The sequence below is a fragment of the Hydra viridissima genome, unplaced genomic scaffold (genome assembly GCF_058129835.1).
Source record: "Hydra viridissima isolate aposymbiotic clone 2 unplaced genomic scaffold, HvirCarnegie_v1 scaffold_1, whole genome shotgun sequence".
NCBI lineage: Eukaryota > Metazoa > Cnidaria > Hydrozoa > Anthoathecata > Hydridae > Hydra > Hydra viridissima.
In genome coordinates, this window is record NW_028324300.1 from 28,966,074 (window position 1) to 28,992,016 (window position 25,943).

The window sequence follows — 25,943 nt, forward strand, 5'->3', positions numbered from 1 at the left end:
TACTTGTTACATGTAAATGAACTTCCTTTTAGAGTTTATTTCTCCATGGTGGACGTTCAACAGGTCCAGCTACTTCAATAGGTAAAATAGACATTGCACTAGATTTTGATCCAAAAGATTTAGATATTGTGAACTTTAAACATATATCAGGTAAAGTTGAGGATGTAAGTGTTGATGCTAAGAAAAATTTAAGCTCTGATCAGATATAGCTTCTAAAAGCTTGCTTAGCTGTTCAGCAGGGATACACTGCTTGTGATCAAATATTGTTTCTCCAGACGGCGATACCGGGATATCTAAACCATGAAAGGTGGCTAACAAAGGCCAATCGTATTTTACGTTTGTATGTCTGAGGAAAATCCTTCAAAATCATTGTATAGAATTACAAAATTTATTGTGAATGTTTATGCGCTATCGTGGTTCAACATAAAGCATCACTTTTCTTGCCTTGACGGAGCAAGAAATTTCTTCTATATTATGAAGGTGTGCTAGGGAAAGAAGACTAGAAAATTCTTGAAGCAGTGCACTGGTCCAAGAAATTTCAAATCATCTTTCCCTAGTTCATAGCACTGTTTCATGAGATAGAAGAAATTTCTTGCTCCGTCAAGGCAAGAAAAATGATGCTTTATGTTGAACCACGATGACGCATAAACATTTACAATGAATCTTGTAATTCAATTCATTCAATCCAATCAATTGGAGTGGAATAGGAACATTGTCTCTAAGGTTTGTGTCAACATTCTTAGTAAAAATCTTCTGGCCTCAACTTGAATACTGCGAATGGGAAAACACTTCATCTTTCATTAAGACAACAACCCCAACCAGATGTCAAAGATAGGAAAAGAGCTTTTCATCCAGAGCAGATTGAGTTACTTAAATGGCTGGCTTAAAGTCCATACATCAATCCAATAAAACACTTCTGGGCTACTCTGAAACAAAAAGTTGGCGCATGGTGTACTAAAAAGAAAGAAGAGCTGAAGGTCTTGCTCCAAGAAGCTTGGGCTTAAGTTGATTTAGATACAACAAAGAAGTTAGTTTAATCAATGCAAATTGACTCAGAGAGGTCATTAAATCCAACTTTGGCCCATATCGGTACTAAAAAGTCATAAAATTGATTGAAAAAATTTTTGATCTCAAAATCCTTGTTTGGATTTTTATTTCATGTTGAAAATTTGTCAAATTTGAATGCTTCGTTAAAGTTTGGGCGAATAAAGTTAATTGACGTAATTTTTTTTTTGTTATCTAAAATCTTGATTAAATTTGTTTTCAGAACAATTATAAAAGTTTTCTTCAAAACTTTTTTTTTCTCTCTGAAATAACTCGCCTAAGTTTATTTTTTAAATAAATTTTTTTTCGGATACTTATCTCTGTATTTGTATATAAATTATTGCATACATAATTACTCAAATATTTCAATAATGACTTTTACAAAACTTCTCTTACAGGGCAACTTCTGTGAATCCAGTGACGAGGTTATCAAAACTTTTTTCTTCGTCTTACTTAGTTTAAAAGGTAAGAAAACTCTTTCAAGAAAAACGTTTTAAAGAGCTTTTTTAGTGTTTTCGCTTATATATATATATATATATATATATATATATATATATATATATATATATATATATATATATATATATACATTAATTTTTTAGTTAAGTTTATATTTTACAAAGTATAAAAAATACAAAGTTGTAGAGTTTACATTCCCAGCGTTTGCTGTGTTAATTTTTACCTAAATTACCGTTTAAACAACTTAACTGCCATTAGCTCTTTCTTTTCACATATCTAAATTATTTTATCTTATCAGGATGTTGAAAATTGAAGGAGCTGCTAACTTTGTGACGAAGACTCTAAACAAACAAGTTAAGTTTTTTTCTCATTCAAGATAAAGTATGTAGAAATATTTTTTAAAAAACTAAATAATAATTTTTTTGAATCAATTATTCAGTAAACCGTCAGTAAATTGTAATTGAAACTTAATTTCACTTCAAATTCGAGTTACTTTACTTTTCATTAAAAAGTGGTTCAATATCTCTATTCCCGTATTAGCGTTTAAACAGTTCCAGTTTTCCACGATTTGCGTTTAAGGTTCATGTAATGAATCAATACATAAACCCACAATATGGTTTTATCATACTTTATGACTTTTTCATTAACTGCTTTGAAGTTTATTGCTCTACAATTAAACAAATGATTTAAAGTTTATTGGGTGTCTAGAAGAAAAGACTAACCTACATTAAGGTCAGTGGCGGAGTTGAAATCCTATGATATACCACGAGATGTGACAAAGTCTTGAGAAATTCAGAGAGAAACTGTCTAAAATTTATATAATTACTCTCAGGTACATTCTTAACACATGAAAGACCTGCTTATTCAATATTTGTTAATTTAAAGGCAAGATCATTTGATAAGTCTACTTAAATGTGAGAAAAAACATGAGAGAAAACATCAGCGCAGGTTCTTTAAAAAATAAGACTTTTGGTATGATTTCTCGCTTTGAGTAGTTAAAACATACTCCGTAGTTGATTAAATTTTCAGCAAAATCTTAGCTATCTGGCAAGAAAATATGATGTTTTATAGCAGATGTGTTTTTTGTGTTTCCAAGTCGTCAATACTAACCTATATTACAGCAATTTGTTGTTTATGAATAAAAGTGTATTATAAAAAGAAACAGTAACTGTAATTATCAAGACTGGTATCACTTAGTGATACCAGTCAACATCAAAGCAGTGAGATATCCAGAGTTCGTGGTGGAAAGGATTATATAGCCTTTTTTGGAGATTAATATCAGCGGTAAAAAAGTTTAAGCGCATGAGCACAGAGAACTGCTTGAAAGTCATTTTGTGAACATTGTTGCCAATTTTAGACAGCATTTTTTTAAAAGATTATCATAATAAAAGGGTGTTTCAAACTCATACATATTTCTTTTTGAAATTTAACAATTCAGTTATTTAATGACATTTTGTAGAAGAGAACATCGTAAAGGCATCATCGACTCAATTATATCTTCTTTAATCTATAGGCGCTAAAAATAAAACTTAATAGCACTGTTTTGCTATTGATCACTGGATTTCTTTCTCCATTTCTTAGTTCTGTATACCAAGAAACGCTGGGTACATACTTTCAATCCAAATGCTCCTTTGATCAGTAAAATATTCGAAAAATAGGAGAAAATTAGCCTTACGGTTAGATTATTACAACTTTTGAGTAAGAGGGAGAAATGAGTAAGGTATAAATACAATGAGAGAAAAACTTTTTATGTAGTCTTGAGTTATATTTGCAGTTGTAAATCAATTTGCGCATTTGTATTAAACATAAGTCAAAACATTTACATGTAAGAAAAATCATGGAATGGATCACTTGGAGTCTTTTCCCATTAAGGTATTCTGCTGCATCAACTACTATGCGTAGACGGAGGAGAGCTTGTGTTGGCTATTCAACATATGATCCCAATTTTATTGGATGTGTTGGATTTATGAGATTGGAAGAGGAATCGTGCTCGGGCAGAGTGTCTTGCAAAGTTAAGACGTAATTTTTACATTGAATAAGATTCCTAAATCATTTTTTTAGCTTTATATTTGAAATGACAAACGTGTCTTTTTTGTTTATATTTTTTTTAAATTTTAGAATTTAGAATTTTTTTGTCTGTTTTTAAGAAGAGGTGCTAGTTAACTTTTCAACTTTAGTTTAATGTGTTCTTATTTCATTTAATTTAAATCGCCTTTCTTTTGTATTGAAAAAAGTATTTAACTTGATCATTTCGAAATAATCCAAATGGGAAAGATGGAGTGTCTGTTCTGAGACTTATCAAACTAATATTAAAAATTCAACATCTCAGTATAGAGTGAGATTATGCATTGGCGATAGTTTGGGTGGGGGCTGTGATGGAATTGCCCGAGTAACAAGTACTTGTTATAGTTTGGTTGCATACCTAGGTGTAATTCTTTACATTTTTTAACTTTTATTTATCAATATTTGGAGACAAATGAGATTTATTTTTCATAATATTAAATGAATAAGATTTTTATATCTGTATAAACTCTTCTGCGAAAAAAAATAAACATTAAAAGTATTTATAAGGAATGATTAAAGCTGATTTATATTTAAAATTTGATGTGCGACAAAGTCAATGAAAAGTTATTCGAATTTGGAAAACTTAGATTTTTAATTTTAAAAAGCTTTTAAGTTTCTTTTATTAAGGTTAGCATTTTAGCAATACTTATCAGAACTATTTTAATTGAGTTTATTTCTTAATGAAAAGTAATTGAATGAGAAATTTGGTCACAATGTTCCAAAGACTGTTCAATCATAGACATAATCCCTCAAAGGTCAAGAAAAGGTTCTTTTATTCTATTTACTTTTAGAGGAAATTTCAATGGTAGTCTAATAGAAGAATTTGAACAATGTAGTAAAAGTTCTTATGGTGCAGTTACTTTTAATCTTTTTTCACTAAATGTGCTAAGGTTAAAATTTCTACAACTATAAATTGACATGGTTAGCAAATCCAGGACTGTCTATGTTTATCTGAAATTGAATTTTGCAATGAAACGTCTTTTTTTCTGTTAACTGTTTTATTTTTCAAGTCCTAAAAAAAATAGCCTTAAAATTAAGCTTTTTGAATACAGCCAAAAGAGGTTTTTTACTTATAGACACAAAACTGTTATATTTTACATTTTTCAAGTATGCAATAAGAAAAAGAGCAATACTGGTATCACGGCCATAGAATACAATGAAAGTTACTATAATCAATAACTAATCTTCCTTTTATTTTGTGTAATAATATCTATTATATTAATATGTAATATTTCTTACTACGGGTTCTTTCTTTTAGCTAGCATAGTATGACTTTTTTCATTAAGGGATTGATGTTTTTCATACAAATTTAAATTTAAAGTTTTAATAAGACAATCTGGAGAGGGTTTTTTCTTTTACCTTATTCTTTTAATAATTTTAAGGACAAACATTGGATTGGGAGCAATGGCAGTCTTGGTCAAATTAGGATTCCCTCTTTTATCAACAATAAAATTACAATCAAGGTTATATTTCATCATGCAAATGCAGTAGAAAAAGAACTTTAATATGCCCTAATGGAAGTTGTGTTAGAGATAGCTCTGCGACTGATTCTTATCTAGGGTTGTCAAAAGGAATTATTTTTTCATGCACAAGCAATGGTATTTTTTTATTTTTATTGTTCTTTAATAAATTTTGATAAATGCTTCACAGAGACTGTTTGTAAAAAAAAATTTAATGCAGTTTAAAAAGAAAAAACTGCTCCGTAAAATTGAATCAAACAATTTATGTGGAATTTTGTCTATATTAATGTTTAAGGATCAAAAAAAGTTCAAGTAAGAAAATAATACATGAATAGCAAAATTCTGAGTGGTAGAGAATCTCACGAAGTAACTTCAGCCCTGGTTCACTACTCATCTAAGTTAGAAAAATATTTAACTAAAGAAAGAGGAGCTAAAGTAAAATCAGATCCACATTTATTTTTTGATACTTATTTTAAAAAGAAAAAAAACTTGTATTTTGTGTTGTTTAAAAATTTTTGTAGAAACTATTTGTATAAAATATATGTAACTATTTTGTAAACTTTATGTGTCATATGTAAAGCTATGAAAGCTCAATACTTTGTCAGCTACGCTGCTTTCAAATGTGAAGTCCATTTTTGGTTATTACCCACCCATTTTTTATTCCCTTAAACATTTTCAAATGTACACTATACATGGCCGGAAGTATTGTGACAACTCCTGCTCATTACTTGTCCTTGCACTAACCTTGACATTCTGTTTTCTAATCAAAATCCAAAAAAGCAGCTAGGTGTAGTGTTAATTACAATAATTGTGTTAATTAGTTATTGGTGCTCACTATGTGCACCACCAGTTTTTTCTAGAACGATGTTTACGCTAAGATTTTCCGCAAAAATCAAAGAGAAAAGTTTTGTAAGACCAAACATATGGAAGCTATTTAACGAGATGCTTCAAGCACTCATCGGATTACATTTAGTTGGCTCCTTGATAGCATTCTGTTTAATTTATTAAGTTTTTCTTGGCAACAATTGTTCTCGGAACTTCATGGAACTGTTCGAAAACTGCAGCAGTCATACGAAGCTCTTGGATGCGCTGTATTTTTTAATTTCCTTTTTATGATATCAGGCATGGACTTTTTCCTTGGTAATATAGTGTCAGTAATGAGTCTGCGGAAAGATTTCACCAAGATATTTTGGTTATGAAAAAACGCCGCATAGGCAAATGGTCTCCTGGAATGCTAAGCGACTTTTGTTGAACTCTGTAGCACAATGTTCCTGATGTGGATTACAAGCGGGCTTCTCGAGCCAAACATTTTTAGTTTAGCATAGTAAAGAGAAAGGACCTGCATTATGCTACGCTCAGAGCAGTTTGGACTTTGCAAATTTGTATATGGGTAATGTATATATGATTTTGTGAACTATACATCTTACTATAGATGCAATAGTAAACTTAAACTATTCTTCGAGGTAAATCTTCTCCTATTATTGCATTTACTTATTCAATGGTTGTAAAGCATAATCAGTGTTATACTAGTTATGCCATGGCTTTTCACTAGACATTGATTTTATGAAAAATGTCAACTTACCATACATGTGTAGTCTTTTTTCAAAAAATAAAGGGATGGAAGACGGCCAAAAAAGATTTTAGATATGAAATCTAAATAAACGAGTGACTCTAACTCAGACAAAAAAAAATATTCTTTTTTTGTACCATGCATTTAGTCAGCGGGCTTTTCCGTTAATTTTACTGGGTATCAATATAAAAATGATGAGCAACAATGACTGAGTGAACTATTCATAAATTTACATCACAAATCAATTAGAATTTTAACAAATACTTCGTTAACAAAGAAATTATAAATAATAATAAAAAGTATGAACGGCTGATTTTATTCACAAAATACTCAAATGCAAGATAAATTTTAAATTGAAATTAAGTTTACATGTTTTTAGAAAATCAAAATCCCCCTTGCCATTTGTTATATGACTCCTAGCGCTTTCTTCTCTTCAAGTGCATATTTTAAAAAAATCAAGCTTCCTTGCCAAAAAAACTTTAATGCTAAAACTTGCAAGTTCACTTACTCTTTTTTAACTAATTTTAGAATGCATATTAGTTTTGACTGAAAGATTCTTTTTTCGCCAAAAGATCTTTCAGCAGTAGTAACAGTAATTGGAAGCGAACAGAAGTTTATAAAGCAATTAGACAAATACTCCTCCTCAGACTCAAGCTACTGGGTGAAGAAAATTCTGAATGACTTAAATTTCTCGCTCTGCAGAAATATTTTCCCGTTTATTTGGATTTCGTATCGGCTCAAATGTTCCTAAAAGTCTTCATTGAGTGATCTTTAAAAACATTTCACAGATAATTCCAGATATCCTGATTATAAAACTGGCAAGAAAAACAAATGTCATTCCACGTGCTACTATAAAGTGAAATAACGACTGATCTTCAACTGTATTAAGTAAACTAGCAAAGCAAAGATTTCTCAGCTATTCCAAGCATGTAGCAAGCACACATAGCCTGCATATTTCGCAGACTATGTGTGCCTTTATTTGCACTCACTTTCACTGCTGCCATCAAATTTATTGAAGAATAAGTTTTTTTGTCTTTCAGGTATTGTTTCCTCGACGTCATCATCTAGCTACTCCCTGGTGTTATTGAAGAGCTTTTGGTTTCTGAACAGAATTTGGGTAACAATTTGAAATTATTCCCAATTACTCGCATTTTTTTGTTATTATTTGCAACTGATTGAATAACTTCTGGTCATAAGTAGAGTTATTAATATTAGCAACTTTAAATGTAACATTTGACAACTGGCATCTCTAATGGTGCATTGGAAACTTGCACAAAAAGAGACTACACCCAGTTAAACTTTCGACTAAGAGTTTAAATGATTTTTAACTTACGTTTATAACAAGGGCCTAGTAATTGGCAACTTCGTTGACAACTTGTCTGAAACCAAACATCCTTGTTTCGGCGTTGACTTCCGTGTTGAATTGAAGAGCGAACTTCTTTTCCAAACCACTTGGCATAAGATTGACAAATCCCTGAAGATGGTAAAATTTTGGAACCACAAGGTGAATGGTGGGGTCATTGTTAGCGGTCAATTATTTGCTGATCTGTCAAATCTCTTTCAAGAATTTCAAGATCTCCAGTTTTTCAACTCTTCTGTTGTTGGAATCAATTTCTGAAAATTTCCAATTTATCCCGATGCATCATTTTCTTGTTTTGTGCACCCAGTATGAAGGAGCAGTGCCGATTTGATTTACAAGACTGGTTTTATGGTCACACACCTTGAGTTCCAACGGTTTTGGGTGGATGATATCAATTTCTTTAAAGTACCTTTCTAAGGCGCTGCTAGAACATTGTTGACTGATGAGCAAGAGCTGTTAGGTCGCGTATACTTTGCAGGAGACTCACGAACTCTGGCTATCAGTCATGGGGGCTATAATCAAATGCTTGAAATGCAGTGAGGTACCAGTTCGCTTTTTTTTTCTCCACTTACTCTCTTTAAAAGATTGCAAAGAAAATCAGCAGTGCCGTTCAGTTTGCTTTGGAATAATTGTATTTAATTCCCGACTTTTCCGTAGTGTTGTGTCAGCGAGAAGTATTTGTAATTGGTACACGAGGTCCAGCCATCGTGAGTTACAGTCACACCGTAAACATATCTTTAGATCGCTCCATCTTTACTCGCTACTACTCGTAACAATAGGAGGATAGGAACTAAGAGCGAGGAATGCAAGTATAGAAAATCGAAATATTATGAGTCTAGTGGTTTAAGCAGAAAAAAACACCCACTAATCTAAGGACCATTGATCAATTGGGATAGCTCAACCATTTGTGAATATTCTGTTATGGAAAAAATACTAATGATTTTCAAAACCTTGTTAGAGACACTCTGCAGAAGCTGAGCCTACCATTTATGTCGCAATCATCTAAATGTACAATGTCATCAGCACTATCAAAAACTTGTCAAAGTGTCAATTATCAGAGTGTGTCATTGGTTTCGTTAAAAACCCTTTATATGAAATCGAAAAATGTATTCCAGATTGACAAATTGCTAACATGGAATACATTTTTTAAGACTATCACATTGCCAATAGCAATGTGATTGTCTTAGAAAATCTAATCTGCTTTATCCGTACATAAGAGAAGCAAATTTTACACAACTTCAGGGAAGTATTTCGTTACGTTTTTGCTGCCCTGAATATAAAGTGGTGGTGGGGTAGGTTTTGAACGAATAACCTTAAAACTGTCAACCAAAGTAATTATAATGTGATCTAAAGTTTAAAAAGATATATAAAAATAAAAAATAAAGATAGTTCAAAAACCTAAATAAAACCCGTATTTCAAAAAATAAGTATTTCTAAACCAAATTAGAGTTTAGTCATACGACAATTAACAATTTCAAGAAACTGTTAGAACATGATTTTACCCGTGAGAAAATCCCCGCTAAAACTTTTTCATTTAATTTGAGCGAATCATTATAACAGTTATTTGAAGAGTTGATTTCTTGACCAGAACCCTTTTTTTAAATCAAACAAACGATGTTTCATTGTTGAGATTTTTTTTTTCGATTAAATTGAACACTGATTTATTAAGCAAACCAACACACAGTATTTATGTAAATTTACATATACATGAAAGCGCACAATTTTCCTGGACATTAATAGTTTCTATAAGTTTGCAAACTATTTAGCAACTGTTGCTTGACTTATTGTAACGGGTGATGCGAAAGTTATCGGACAAAATAAAAACGTCAATAACTTATTTATAAATAAAAAAACAAACTACTATTACATTTTTTTTAAATAAAGCATTTATCTTTTAATAAATATATATTATTTTTTATATGAAAAAACATCACCATCTGCAATTGATCTCAATTTTGCTCTGACACCTTTCATATGCGACTGTAAAAAGTTTAAATCAATTTCTTGTAGTTTTAGTTTAATGCGATCAATCAAAACTTGCTCTGTTGAATCTTGCCAATCTCCCTCGTAAACCTTCTGTGCCAAATGTCCCCAAAAATTTTCAATTGGTCGTGCTTGAGGCACATTTGGGGGATTGGATTCTTTATCAACGTAGTAGACATATTGGTCCATCCAATTTAGAGAATCTTTAGAATAATGAGAACTTGCTAAATCTGGCCAAAATAAATAGTTAAAGTCTCCATGATACTTGTGAATAAATGGAAGAAGTCGTTTTTCTAAACATTCATTAATATAGATTGATGAATTGATCGCTACAGCCTTGGAAGTGCGAAACAATGGCTCGGACATACCACGGTCAGATATGGCTATCCACATTAATAATTTTTTTGGAAATTTCTCTTTTCCTATAAAACGAACACTTTCTGGGCATGTCTTTTTGTTGTTTGTGTAGTATCCAGAATTTCCAGGCATGTTGTCCCCTGCAAAACAAAAGTATTTTTCGTCATCGATGACTAGAAGCGATTTTGTGTTATAGAGTTGGTTAACTAGTTTCCTGCTTCTTTTCTTTGCCTTTATTTGTTGTTCAATAGTGTATTTTGGAGTCTTTTTCTATATTTAATATTCTTTTTTTTTTTAACTGACGACCAATTGTCGATTGATTTACACCGAATTTAATACCTATTTTTCTCTGACTCACCCCTTTTCGATTGCTGACAAGTTTCGTTAATTCGGCCTTCTTTTTTCTAGTCCAGGATGTCGGACGACCAGGGTGCTTCCTATCAGAAAACGATTGAACAGTTTCAAGTCTTTTTAGGTTATCATATATTGTACTTCGAGCAAATCCTTCCTTTTCAAAGTGATTTACGATTTATTTATTTTTTATATTAGGTTTATTTACAGAAAACATTTTTAGTCGAAAAGACTCTTGTTCAGCTGCATTTAAACTCATTTTAAATAATTGTGTTTCAAATTATAAAGTTTATATTTTATAGAACGTTTATGCCTACGCATAAAACCACAAAAACTAATTATTATGCTCAAATAATGAAATTAGGATTTGTCCGATAACTTCCGCATCACCCGTTAAAGCAAGTATTAAAATACGAATACTGACATAAAGTTGTTAGTTTTTAACCGTGAGGGAATTATTAACCATTTTTAAAAAATTTATTCACTACTTTACAAATGAAAATTTACAATTAAAATGCCAGAATTTGATGAGAAATTTAAAAATTTTGAACTCTAAATTAGGAAGAATCAATATTCTAGTTCTTTTTAAACAAGCAATATTTTGTAGGTGGCTGTTGTTTGCCCTCAAAATTATCTTGTGAATCTTCTTCTTCTTCATTTGTTGAGCTCCTTTCATTTCCCTTCGCTAAGGTATCTTGTAACTCTGTGGGTTTGGTTGAGTGTTAGGAGATGATCCTTGTTCAGATTTGGTTGATAAATTAATTTAATCATCTTTAAGGCAGTCCTCTTCGGATAAGTTATCTTTATCACCTACAAGATCACTCAGTTTTTCTTAGTTTTTGTTGATATACAAAACTTTTTCTGTTGTGTGTGGTGTGTTTAGGATATGCCCTTGTTTAGTGACAATTCTGCCCGCGGTAGAAAATGCTCGCATTGATGGAACAGAAGTTGGTAGAACTTTTTAAAAAATAGAGCTGATGTCTTGATGGGTGCAGCAAAATGATCTGACGATAAGTTATTTTCATAAAACCTCTACAAGTCATCTTTCATGTTATCGAACTCTTCAATTGTAAAATGAAGCAACCTAAGTAGATTTCATTATAATTTTTTTTATTTAAGTTTTGCGAAATCAGATTATTGAAAAAAGAAAGTTCGGAGCCTTGTGCAAACAAATTATATATATTTACAATGTGACTTGTGCAAACAAGTCACATTGTACATCTATGTGAGTTGTTTGCACTCACCAAAAGTTGGTATAAACACAATGAGTATATACCTGCTGTTGTCTTTAGATTTCAATGTATCGGAGGTTATTTTCGATTTTTCTGGGTTTATACTTTCTGCAACAACAGGAAATTGGTAAATTGAGATTTTTGGCCAGATTTTAGATAGCGTTTCACCGGCAAACTTGAAATTATCTTTAATAAAGATAGAGACGTTTTTTCCAGACACTTACTACTAATCTCTATTAAAGACAAGAAACTAAAGACATTGTAAATGAAAGGAAATTAAAATAAGCTGTTTGTACATTAGTTGAAATATTTGATATAATCAAATACATACTTGTTGACGGATGATGTTTGTTATCCAAAAACATTTTGCTAATTATCAAATCTTTTTTATAGCACCATCAATTAACTTCCTACCGATTTTATTAGCAAGCGGTTACTGTCAGTTACAATTATAATCAGAAAACAGTGGAAATTAATTTAAGTACCCAATTCCTGCGTTATGAAGCAAATGGCTTTTCCTATTATTCCAATTCTCCACAAATTTGTTCATAAAATCATTTAAAATGTCAAACACATCACATTTTCATAACTCTTGCACATAACTCTTGAATATAAATTACAAGGTTATAATACCAGCGCTAAGATATTGTGAGGAGAGAAAATGAGAAAAACTATGTTCATTATCTTTATGTTTTACCCGACTAAAACGTATAACATTCGATCGATGTTAATATTATTCATTTGTATATGTTAATGATAAAAAAATATATATTCATTAAATAAATAGTTGAGAATTATTACTTTGTAATATAAATAAGATAAGAGAAACCAGTGGTAAGTATTACCATTTTGTTTATATTTCGATTTAGGCATTATTATTGTTACTATATGCTTTAATATTTTTATTGAAAAGTTGTAGCACTAATGCGAACTCTATTCCCGCTCTACTCAAGAATCTTAAATTATTTGCACGCACATAATCATCGCCTTTACACCACACATTTAATCATCGCCATAATTGCCGCACACAGATAATCATCGCCATTACTTCACACACATTCTCACCATTTACAACTGTCACACACGAAAGCCCCGTCACACTTAGAAAAGCCCGCTCTCACAAATAAAAAAAGCCCGTCCTCACACTTATTGAACCTTGCCTTCTCAATATAATGAAAACATTTTAAAATGTAAAATGAACTCTTATCAGATTAGTATCACACCATCTGATTAACTAATCAATTTTAAACATAAAGTTAGCTTTCATTTATTTTAGTTTTATTCACAACTTATTTCTTATTTTCTACACATTTTAAATTAGGCTGATTAAACATGTGTATCGATCAGACAGTTCATGCCAATAAAAACTAATGTTTTTATTGGCATGAACTGTTATATGAGACTGTTGCTGTTAAAATTTTATGAGACTTATTATTGGCATGAAGAATAGAAGAGACCAATATTATTACGAGCTTTTATTCAGCTTTAAATAGTTATGGGGTTTGATAACAAAAAGTTACCATAAAGTTAAGGACTTGTTTAAAAAGATGCGGTGATTTAAGGTAACAAAAAGTTTATGGGAAGTAAAGTTTCTCCTATAATTACTCATATGAAAGCTATTTGACAGAATGTGAAGAAAGAAAACCTACTGTTGTTAAATTCTTTCACTCTTTTTTCATTTTCTAAAAGAAATAAATGAAGTGCGTTTGAGGTCCAATTTGATAAACGGAACAACAGTTTAAATAGTTTGAATGTTACTGGCTCAAAATATCTTTTTTATTGTGAGGAGGGAGAAGAGAGTAAAAAACTCTAATTGAAAAAGACGTACACACGAAAACTAATTAACCTGTCATGTAGATAAATGATAAGAAAATAAAAGCGGAAAGAAGAAAAATTAAAAACAACGACTGGGAAAAGACGTACACACAGAGGCTTGTTTAATCTGTCATATAGATAGTTGATGAATATATATTGTAAACAAAAACGAGCAAAAGCTATCACAGCACAAGAGCTTTTACAGCGAGTGAAAGAGAATTTTAAAACGGTGTTTAAAGAGGAATTTTAGAGGGAGAATTTTTTGGTTGAAAAGTTTTTGAATAAACAAGGAGTTTTATTGTTGATAAGCAGAAGAAGTAAAGAATTAAAAAGAAGTCAGAAGAAATGTTGAGTAAAAAAAGTAAACAGGAGTTTCGTAGGTTTCAAATAAAGAAAAAGAAGAAAAGATATTCGTTTAAAAAAAAAAAGAAGAAAAGAGGAGTAGTTGATGAAAACATAACAACAGTTAATAAAATTACAAATAATATTTTCTTACTCTTCTTGTTATGTTTTAAACATAACAAGAAGAGTAAGAAATTGTTTTTGTAATTTTATTAACGTAATGAATAAAACAGTGCTTATCATTTCACACTAATAAGCGTATATTATGAATTACTGTATAGTGGAATATACTGAGGACGGAAAACACAAGTTTAACTCCTAGTGATACCAAATGCTCTCTAGTAGTCTTTCCCTATTGAATCAAGGAGAACCAATTTTGAAAAAGCTAAAAATACAAGAACGTTTACAAAGTTGTTGACAGCCAGGATCAAACTAAAGAATGTCCGGCACTCGATTTGAACCGAACAAGACCCGATCCGAACGGGTAATGGACACCAATAACAGTGAAAAAAAAATTTTTTCTGGACCCCAATTATCCGAACGGATACTAACCGATAACGCCAATAAGATTGGGTAGTTTTTTATACACGAGCTGACTCGACTTTTTGCGTAATTTAATTCATTAGTACTCGAAAGTTTTTGATCCCATCGGTATCCGAACCCAATTACCCGTTAAAAAATAATACCCGAACGGTTGTGTTGTCGGGTATTCTCTGAAAAAGGTCCATTATGTTCAAAAACATTTTGTACTTATAAAAAAATTCCAAGACTTTTCACTTGGCATTTTGACTGATAAAAAAAATTTGATATATTTCGTCATGCTGTTTGTGCAGTTTGATAGGAAAAACAACTTATCTCACCCTTTATTTGAAATGAACGACGTGTATTTTCAAAATTGTTTCATTTTCCATTTTTTGAAATTTTGTTAGAAAGAATGTTATTTTATAAGGTTAAATTTAAAATTGGACTTGCGTAAAAAAGCAAAATATTTTGAAAATGTTTGCAAATCAGTCAAGTGCTTAGTCAAAGTTCAGGCGATGTTGATATTAAAAACGAAGAAGAAAGTGAAAGTGAAAAAGACATTCCAAGTTGTAACCTTTTAAAATGCTTACTAATTTGTTAAATTATAACCTTATGTGAGTTAGTATCAAAAGATATTAAAATTGAACAAAGAGTAATTTGGATGTTTCTGCATTTACAAATATATATTATTCTAGTGTTAGATTAAAAAAACACTAGTATTGTAATGTATTTTAGTCCAAATTACAGAAAAGTATCACTTATATTTTGTATTTATCTTTAGTAAATATAAATCTTTATGCGGTATGTGATTTATGTGTAATACTCTGCACAAATAGCTGATTTAAACCTGTTAAAAATTTTAGAAAAATTAAACGTTCAAAGCTTAAACGATATATGCCCTAAGCGTAAACGGAAAACTCAAAACGGCTTTTTTTTTTTTCGAAACCTCAGGCATAACTTAAATCTTTAAAAAAATCGTTAATCAAAATCTTTTTAATTTGTTCTCTATAAATTATATTAGTTTACTTTTTGGTTAAAAAGTTAATCATTAAGTAGTTTGACATTTTGAGCACATGCCTTTTGGGTTTGTACCACTAGATAATTTGGTAAAACAGCTCAACAACTTTGTAATTTAGTAACGAAATTCTTTTGTTTCAAAAAAGTTGATGGAGGTCAATGGTTTGAATAAATAGGGTCAAAACGAATAACTGCTCTTCGACATTTAAAAGCTGGGCTTACTTCCCTCAAATATTTTGTACATAGGGAAGAGTCATGCGTTATGGACTGATCAATATTTGAAGATCAGTGCTTAACTAAAAAATGATTTTTTTTTTAGGTTATGCAAACGCAGAGTCTAAGAAAAACATCTTTAACTTTGGTAATATGCCCAAATTGTTTTAAGAGAAAGGCTTGAAACAAGTCCAAGGCTTTGGGTTAGGTTACGGGGTAAGGTGAAGGTTAGAATAAATTTTCTTAAACATAAGGCATTTTTTAAGCAGGAGGTTTTTTCCTAAGGATGTTACTTGCTAAAACCACTCTTTTAATGTAGCTTCTTTATTCGAAAAGACAGGATTTTACAGCAAATCTAAATTTTTATCAATTAGTTATAAAAGTAAGTGAGAAAATTTTTTATACCAACAAAAAATGTTTTATAAGTATGTAAAAATTCTGAATTTTAATGTAGACTTTAGGTATATACAAACCAAAAATTTTTTTACAATTGTAATCATCACTTTGATAACTAAGTAAATGTAATTTGTATCAAGCAGAATCTTTCTCAATTCTCGAGTCAACAAACTGGAAAACAAAAAAATGTAGACAATCAAATATGCATTTTCCTATCAACTTCAATTTAGAAGTGCATATAAAAAAATTGATTTCCCTAAAGTGCTATTTGTTTAAAGTGCTCTTTGTTTAAAGCTAACTAAAATGTCTTTTTTGCGTACCACACTTCAATAAATCAAAACACAAATGTAGTTTTTAGTAATATGAATCAAGAAGCCAAATTAAGAAAAATATATTTTACTGAAGCTGATTTAAGAATCTCTTTTTAATTAGTTTTAGTAAAATATAACTTCCTAAAGCTCGTTTCTCAATTTTGATTATTTGAATGAACCTGTGAAAAGCAAATCAAATAAATGGATAAATACCTAAAAAAAATCTGGTAGATTGAGACAACTCTCAAAGTTAAATGTTTTTGCATAATTAAAAAAACTATTTGAAAAACTTTGGAGAACTTACATTTTAATTTTGAAGTAACACTGAATGCACCAAAAGGATCCATAATAACCAGAGAGGAGACTGATTCAAACTCATTCCTTAACGATAACTTTTTTTTATTAATGAACTGAACAACAAAAGGAAATAATTAAACAGCAAGCAGCTATTTTAATATTATCATGTAGAGCAAGAAAAGAAAGCGCACATCCTGCTCAGCTTTTTTTCTTTTCCTCCACTCAAATTATTTATTGTCTACTTATGTTAATATATTCTTTTGCAATCTTTAACATCTCCGAGTTCAAGGCGGAAGTAATGTTGTGAACCAATCTTTTTTACCTTTTTAATTATATCTTAATCATAAGTATACCTCAAATCGAGGATGTAGAAGTCCTGGCATGATGTTCATTGGCTATTTTTTTTTTTCTGTTGCCATATTTGAACTATTTCATATATACATTGGTGGGCTAGCTCACCAAGGAAATCTTAAACAAGCATCTAAGCTAAATTTTTGAGTGTTAGCAGCCACTCCGAAGAGATGGCTGCAAACAATCCAATACTTGAGTGGCATTGTCGTGTTACGCAAAATATTTCTTATGGTAGATTGCTTAACACATTTTGGAATCTCAAGCGATGAACTTTTCTATTTACACTGGATTTAGTGGCGTTGCTTTATTTCTATTTGCAAGCGTCATAAGACATCTCCATGCGATAGTGGCTGTTTTTAGTTTCCTAACTAAGTTGAATAAATAAATAAAACTGCCTTTTCATCACTGTTGTGCAAATAGAGCTAGAACAGCGATATTGGATTGTGTTTTAAGGGTTTCCCTATTGGGTATGTTGCTTTCATTTGCTGCTCAAAGGAAAGAAAAACTTTTTTGAGTCTTTTACAGGTGTACAGTTTAATCACTATGAATGAGTTGTAATAGCAAAGGTTAAAAATTTCTTAATGATAGCCATGTCTATATCATCCCTATTTGAAGTTAATACCATATTGTTTAAAAAGTTCCTCGCTGATAAACCTTCGGCCCAAAATTAATTATCGTTACTTTAGGAGGAAAGTAAGTTATAAATATTGTAGCTGATTTACTCATTAGCATTAATTACTCCTTGGGATTATCTCGTTGGATAAAGAAAACAGTTCACTTTACTTATTGGAAGCAAATGGACATTACTCCCAGCTATTGGAACGCACTTTATGCCATCTGCTTTTCAGACATAGTTATATTATGATTTTGCTGTTAGACTTAAAAAATTTTGAGCCAGTCTAATTTATTGTCTAATTTAAATGCAACTAAATTTCAAATGCATATCTGACAGCAGCCCTATTAGCTTCTGCAGGTGGATGTTTTGGTATCAAATGTACATGGAAATACGCCAGTAAGGAAGGAATCGTAATTTTGGAGGTCTTTTTAGTTGATATATTGAGAGCAGAAGTGTTTTTTTTCTAATTTTTGATGGGTGCCAATTCAAGTTTGGATTTGGTAGTTAAGTAAAAGAAATGTTCGTAGGCGGATTTATTTAAGACAAATTTGATAAGGGAAACCCTTTGAACTGCCGCCAAGTAACTTAAGACACAATTCAAAGTATAAAATGTCTTGTAAACATTTGGACAAATGCAGTTGCTCATCAAGCATCTGTGCAGTAATTGATATTTTTACCAAAGTTTTGCAGAAATCAATAAAGAAATAAAACCACTATTATTTGGACGAGATATAAGCTAATATAATTTTTTTATGATTTTGTTCGTCTCTTGATTAACACAAGAAAGAAAATGATGTGTAATGAGTAAAAAACTAACGAAGAAACTTTCACTAAGATAGAGCATCATTTTAGTTGAGTCTTTAAGCAATATGACAAGAGTAAATCCAGAACAAATTTTAACACAGAGACGGTTTTAATATTCCAAATTGTTCTGAAAACAAAAATAACAAGTTAAAACTAATGAAATGAAGTCAGGGGAATAACTTGCAATAATAAACTGTTAAAATGAACATTGATTTTTAACTTTGATGAATATAGATTGCACAACCTTAGAAATGTGTACAATATTCATCTAAATAATTTGAATGAGAATTCAAATGATATCTAGTTAGAAGTTTAAATGTGATACCAAAGTTTAGTAAGAGATTATATCACTTATTAAAGATGGGATCCTCAGCACTTACAGCATTTTTACCATCCTATTGGTATATCAGTACATGCAACTTTTAGCCACACTGATATCTTGATCATAGAGCTTGCTACGCTGAGTCACCTGGGCCTAATGCTATTGCATACTTTTTCATCACACTCCAATTTAAGATGTTAGTGTTGATTATCTTTATACTCTTAAAAGTTGGGTTATTTAGGAAAAAAAGGCTTATTTAAAAAACCAATATAAGTATATATTTAATTCTTTCTGGTATATTCATTCTGTAAAATAACTTAATTCACACTTGAAAAAGAATCTAAGGATCACTTTGTTTATTCAAAGGCTAAAGAATAATAAGTTATACCTGTACAAGTAGCCACTTTGCAATTTCTGGCGTCGGTTTGAGTAAGTGATCCTGATGAAACTTTAATCACTGAAAAATAAGCATATCATAAAGCATGTTTCTTTCCATAATAAATAAATTTTCCGTTAAATTTAAATGTAAGGCAAACCCATTATTTTTTAACATTGATTTTGTTTTAAAAAGTTAGAAACTCAATCCTGCACAACTTAAACTTTGTTGACCAACCTTTTGCAAACTGAATTGAAAACAAATTTTATAAAAATTAAATAATGTCTTAAAAGAATGGCAATCCAATGATAAATTGCAAAAGAATTAATCAAAAATAGTCTACAGAAAATGTTACAATTAATTATACACAATTAGTAACTGTGGAAGATGGCATAAACATACACTAAAATTCTAGTCCAAAATTATTTAAATGTATTTCGATTATTAAATTTGGAACACAAAACTCTCGGATTAGCGTTCAAAGTCTTAGCATCAAATGCAAGTTGGTAAAAAATACTTGGTCCAGGAAAAAATACCAGGAAAAACGAGATGCCATCCCAAATATTTGTATAATTTGTAAAATATCATTCACATTGAGATCTTTTTCACTTGTTAAAGAAACAAATGGTATGCAATGTCCGCATATGGAAACACGGATTTTAACTTATTTTTACAAATTACATTCAAACATTCAACAGATGATGTATTTTCTCATTCTCCAAGAATTTAGACTAAGCCATTTCATGTTAGAACACACTATAAAAATCTAAAAGATAAATAGTACTGGAAATAAAACTTTATTCGGTGAAAGAATGCAATTTTACTTAAAAAGTTGATTGGAAGCGGAAAACTATTAAAGTAGGACAGCAAATTATGTAATGTTAACTTTAAGTCATCAGTAATGATAAGAAGTGTTAAAAAAACCGAAACGACGCATAAAAAAAACTTAGGCACCGTTTTTTAAAGATGATAAAAGATTAGTTGTTTGGCTACAATTTAGACTATCATTACCATCAAACTAGTCAAATTTTTTCAAAAATAATTGCGTTTGTACTGACTTTTGTACGACTTTTGTTTGTACTGTAGTTTGACTGACTTTTTAACTGCTTTAAACGCGTCTAACAATTTTTTACAAATAAGTTTTTACAAAAACTAAAGGTGAATTGATATGGATCGGAATATATAAAACGACTGATTGAGATTAATTTAGTTTAGGTATTTCTCATTTTCATCTTATTTCGTTATAGCTTTTTCTATATAAACTTCATCTTGTTTCCTAAAAGTATTAAAACGAGACTGACCTAAAACATCTTTGAAAAATTACACAGTGGAAACTTTTAAGGTAAAAGGGGAAATGAATACTTATACCAAAATACCAAAAACAATAGTTATGTGCAATTTTAAAAATTCAAAAAGAATATGGAAGTTTGAATAAAAACAGGTCAACTAGAAATTAGTAATTTCTAGTGCTGTCTTTAAGTACCGAAACTAGCTTTTAGATTGCGATAAATGTTAATAGCATCTGCAAGCAATGAATGTAGTAGTAACGCAGCAAGACTAGAATGTAGTAATGCAGTAATATCAGTATATGTAGGTCAACTGATGGTGTTGAAAATTGTTTTAAAAGATGAAGCATTTAAACTGACATCTCATTTCTACAGATTAGAAATGGACAAGGTGAATAAAACTAGCCCTGCTTAAAAAGTCTTAATTTCACCTTATATACGGAAATGGAAACAACTTCTTGTTAAAATCCCCATAAAAAAAGATTATGATCAACAATACCTGATAACTTGCTTATCTTTCCTACCACACCGCGTACTTAAACACTATATAGAAATTCACAAATACTTCAGAAACCGCCATGCATTATTAACATATCTAAAAAACAGATTTGAATTCGTCAAGGCTATCAACCCTAAACAGTCTGGCGCTAAAAGATGAGATTATAAATTAGTTTGCATAAAGACTTATCACCATAAGTCAGCTTACAGCGGTATTGTTGATAACATAAAAGACTAAATTGACAGAATAATGGAAGTTTAGTCCATGGCCATTACAAATATGCCAAAGGTCAATTTAATTAAAGCCAATACTTATTTCTCTCAAAAGGTTGCTGAGTAATAAAGTGATCTGTCACAAGAGGAATTCTGATAACGGTTTTTACAGAAATCATATAAGTCTTTTACAGCCATAGTGTAAAAGCTCATACTCATCATTACTGCTGCGACGGTAACGGCAATGGTGAGCATGGTTATTACGCGTTATTGAAATTGATCTGCAGCGTTTTCCTCGGTAAAATTATTCTGCAGTTATAAATGAAATTTTAGACAAGCTACAAGGTATCTGTGAACGATGATATTTCATCAACTTATCTCTGTGAACGATGATAGTATAAATATTGTTAAAAATCCAGGAACAAGCGATGTATGTCCGTTTTGAATAAGAGTGCTTGTTCAGTTTGTTTTCAATAAGCACATTATTTGTTCGAAGTGTAAAACTGTGCTTAAATGAATTGTTTATTAAAGTATGGGGGGATTTTTCAGATGGTGACAAAATCAACGACTTTAGGCAAGCTCCTTTTAGCATATTATAATCAATATTCTTCATTTTAAACATTTTTCTCCTGTGATGCGGTAAAGAATGAAATTAAAAAATTATCATCTTTTAAGAAATTTGTTCAAGTCTAACATTTGCAGCAAGTTTGTTGCACTTTTAAATGCAATTTCAATATGCATCACAAAGTTCGGCTTTCTCAAATATACAATTTCTCAATATAATTGGGTTAACAAGAAGATAACAATTTGACTGGAGTCTGCAGACTCTGCTCAGCTTTTCTTTTACTTAGTGAGTGTTGACTAGGAATTCTTTAAATTAAGTGCGATGAAAAATTCGGTTAAAAAAGCTCGTTGCAAACTAACTTAGATAATAATAAAGTATAATTTTGATTTCCAACACCAGACGCATGGTTTTTTTTAAAACTTTTAATCGAGGAGAAAAACAAAAAGTTTCAAAAAAGACTTTAGAATGTTTGTTTTAACGCAATAATATGATTCAAGGCATTTGGAGATAAAACGAATTATTTTCAGATGATACCTTCACAAAGGAAAAAAAAAATTTTTGGTTCAAGTTATAATTTAGCTATTCAACTAACGTGTTACTGAGCATAAAGTTTTAAAAAAATAGCTCTACATACTAATAAAATATAGTTTACTTAATAAAAAAAATGTAATAAAAAATTCCAAGATGAAAAGAAATTTTTTCAGTTTTCATTACGACAACTTTGATGAGAGATAATACGAACCAATGATAGGTTTTGTCTCGATGCATGTTTTAAACACAACATGTTTACAAACAGAGCTTGGGAAAATTACTTCATAAAACTTTTTATTTAAGAGCTTTTATTAATTTTTATTAGATAAAAGCCTTTTTCCCACTGTCCAAATAAAAGTACCCAACTGCCTGATGTTTTTATGTTGTATTAAGATTTTTTTTTTTTCCTTAAATCAATTTACTTCGCTAACGTTGTTTACTTTATTTTACTAAATGAGTTTTAATAGAAAGTTACTGGTGTCATTTCTATTCAAAATGCCATCCACAATCAAAAATCAAATAAAAAATTCTAATATCATTAAAGTTTGTTTGCAGATTTTGTTATTTAAATCAAAAACTATTTAATCAAGTAATAGAAACATTATTTAGACTTTTTATTTAGTAATTAAACAGAAGCAGAGGCTAAATGAACTCTATAAAAAAAAAACAGTTTTTAACAATAAAAATAAATTTTAAAAATCCAACCTGGACATTGAATGTCTTGATTGCACAACTGCTCGTCAACTGTGTTTAAGCCAATGCAGCCGAGAAAATCAGGATTCCATGTTGAATAATTTATGCACTGACGGTATTTATATTGGGCCATCTCCTAGAGAGTTGCAGGACTCTGAGCAATCACCCCAAGAGCTCCAAGTACTTGGTATACCTTTCAAAAAGCATAAATTAGGTTTACTTTTTTTGTAATTAAATTATATCATATTAAAACTTTCGATGTGCTTTATAATAATATAACTTTCACTTGCTCCTTGCATTAAAAAACGCTTAGTGATGGCTTAATTAGTATGTGAAATATTTTAAATAAAGGAAGAAAAATATAAATAATAAGAACTTTTTCTTTTTTTTACCTGGACATAGAACAGCAACATTACAAAACTGATATTCTGTAAGTAATGGCTGGTTGCAACTACCACCATTTGCACTACTAATACAATTACGATATCTAGATTGTAAAGGACGGTCATAATTTAGCTGGCAAGTCGCTGAACATTTTGTCCAAGTACTCCATTTTTCTGACATGTCCTCTAAAATTTAAATTTAATGAAGACTCTTAAATGAACCATGATAACCTCTACTTATGAAAACCCTTCTAATTTTCAAACATTCGTAGCGAATCATATTTCTGAATTAAAATTATTTTGCCTCTATCGAACAGTTTTCCGGACGTATAACAATTTATTATCTATTATAAATCTATGTTTTTAGTAAATACTTATTATCCGTATAAAAAATTTTTTCATAGTTTATTATACATTGGTATTTTGAATTAAATTGCGATACATACTAAAAATGCTTATTGTAAGTTTGATGAACATGCCTTCAAAAACCATGTTTATATTTGTAAGTTTTTGTAATTTACATGTCGTATTTAGAAAAAAGTAAATAAGACTGAACAAGTTTACTTTCGCAACTGGCCAATGTTCCACTCCATTGATGGTTGGATTGACAAATACGCAGTGGTGAACCGATAAGTGAAAAACCAGCATTACATTCAAAAGTACAACTGTCTCCCGTAGAGCCCTGCAAGCAACTTGCTAAACCGTTCGCTAACGGTGGTATGCTCTGGCATGGTAAAGCTAAAAAAAGACAATAAAGAGTGCATTAACATTATATTCGGAACATTTGAAGAGAGTTTCATAACTAAAAGCAGGAAAATAATCGCGTTAATTAAAGAACGCAAATGCCTAATCAACTTTGTTAATGTGTAATGTTGAGTCGGCTAAAGATAGTCTCAAACTTAAGCTATAATGATAAATGTTTTTACCTTGACACTGGGCTAGCGTTCCGTTCCATTTATGATTGGGTTGGCAAACATGCTCAGAAGATCCAACTAATGAATAGCCATCATTACATTTAAAAGAACAGCTGTCTCCAGTAGAGCCCTGCAAGCAACTTGCCACACCATTTGTTAAAACAGGAATACTCTCACATGGCGCAGCTAAATCAAACAGCATAAAAAAATAACACATTAACTATTATTTTTGAAATTATCTCCCAGATCATTTTACGCAAAATGCTGGAAAGTTGCAAACCATATTTGTATCAAGCCAGATAAACAAGATATCAATTTTGTATTATTTCTTGCGCGCCATATCTCTGAATTGAAGCTGTTTTGCCTACTTTTGATTGATCGAGCAGTTTTCTGGATGTTTAACGATTTCACTCTCTATGTATTATATATCTATATGCTTTAACTACGAGTTATCCGTGTGGGGAATTATTTAGACTTTTCCTGAGACACTAAAGAGTCACTTTTTGAACTTGATAATATTTTTTACATCTGACTGCGAATCAATACATTTTACAAAATACACTCTTTTTTTATACACTTTCACAATTGCGTCATTTTCACACACTTGATGCATTCCATACATTAACACCTACATACATTAGCACCTATAAACATTAACACCTTCGCTCATTAGCACCTACAAAACATTAACACCTACGCACACGTTAAATTGCACATCGCCTCCCTCAATTAAAGCAGAGACTTCGGCTTTAATCAGCTATCTTCCATCTCGTCTTCCATGATGTAATTGATCTTTCGTCTTGCATTCAATTTCGCCAGTCTCGTTTCTCTTTTCAAGGTATCCTCTTCGGCTCTGGTTTCCAATTTCTCGTCCGATTCGATTCCGCTTTCTGCCCCACAATCTATTTCCAAGTCACACACCAACTAAATTGGTCTTTCAATTACATAACCATTTCTAAGTCGTATTTTAAAGCCACGAATAACTCCATCTTTCCCTTTAATGTTGTTTTCAATTCAACCGATGTTGAGAAGTGCCTTGTCCTTCACATCGTCTTTAATGAGCACCATACTTCCGACACCTGGGAGTTTCACGTTGCCTCTCTTTTCCCTTGCTTGTTGTTGTTCTTCCATTGCGTGCACGTACTCGTTCATCCATCTTTTCCTTACAATTTTTCACAAACTTGGCTCTCCGTAGTGCGCAATCGTCCCTTGTTATTAAATCGATATCTTCTTCAAGCAAAACTGCAGGTCTCCCCCCCCCCCCCCCTCATTAATGCATTTGGCGTCAATACTTGATTATCGAATTGGCCACCTTGGTAACAAAGTGGCTTATTGTTCATAGCGCATTCCACATCCAACAATACTTCTTCCAGTTCAAAGAAGCTTAGAATGCCCTTACCAATTGTTTTTGACAAACTTTTTTTCATTATTCCAATTAATTTTTCAAACAAACCTCCCCACCACGGCGCTCTTGATTAATTAAACCTCCATTTTATGGCTGTGGTAGCAAGATTGTTGCAAGATTTTCATCCTTCTTAAGTCTTAGTAACCACTTCCCTGTTGCCACAAATGTCTTTGCGTTATCACTAATCGTCATT

At 30.9% G+C, this 25,943-nt stretch overlaps 2 protein-coding genes across 4 annotated transcripts in view; both read right to left on the bottom strand.

Annotated features, from left to right (window-relative positions):
* Positions 1-9,865: 9,865 nt before the first annotated feature.
* Positions 9,866-10,429, bottom strand: LOC149894363 (uncharacterized). The gene has a single exon (XM_090078105.1). It carries the CDS (start codon positions 10,427-10,429, stop codon positions 9,866-9,868), a length of 564 nt encoding a protein of 187 aa, XP_089934231.1.
* Positions 10,430-11,930: 1,501 nt separating this feature from the next.
* The window catches only part of LOC149894364 (E-selectin-like), a 35,342-nt gene continuing 21,329 nt past the window's right edge, over positions 11,931-25,943 (bottom strand). The window contains exons 4-10 of one of the 3 annotated variants that reach the window (XM_090099074.1): positions 24,358-24,531; positions 23,996-24,169; positions 23,441-23,617; positions 23,061-23,241; positions 19,275-19,343; positions 16,801-16,877; positions 11,931-12,066 (exon numbers count right to left, since the gene is read on the bottom strand). In XM_090099074.1, coding sequence (XP_089955200.1) covers positions 23,168-23,241; positions 23,441-23,617; positions 23,996-24,169; positions 24,358-24,531 — 599 coding nt within the window. In that variant the 3' untranslated portion in view covers positions 11,931-12,066; positions 16,801-16,877; positions 19,275-19,343; positions 23,061-23,167. Of the gene's footprint in view, positions 12,067-16,103; positions 16,357-16,800; positions 16,878-19,274; positions 19,344-23,060; positions 23,242-23,440; positions 23,618-23,995; positions 24,170-24,357; positions 24,532-25,943 lie in introns of those variants that run through there. The other 2 variants (XM_090099063.1, XM_090099083.1) reach the window with 2 other exon arrangements.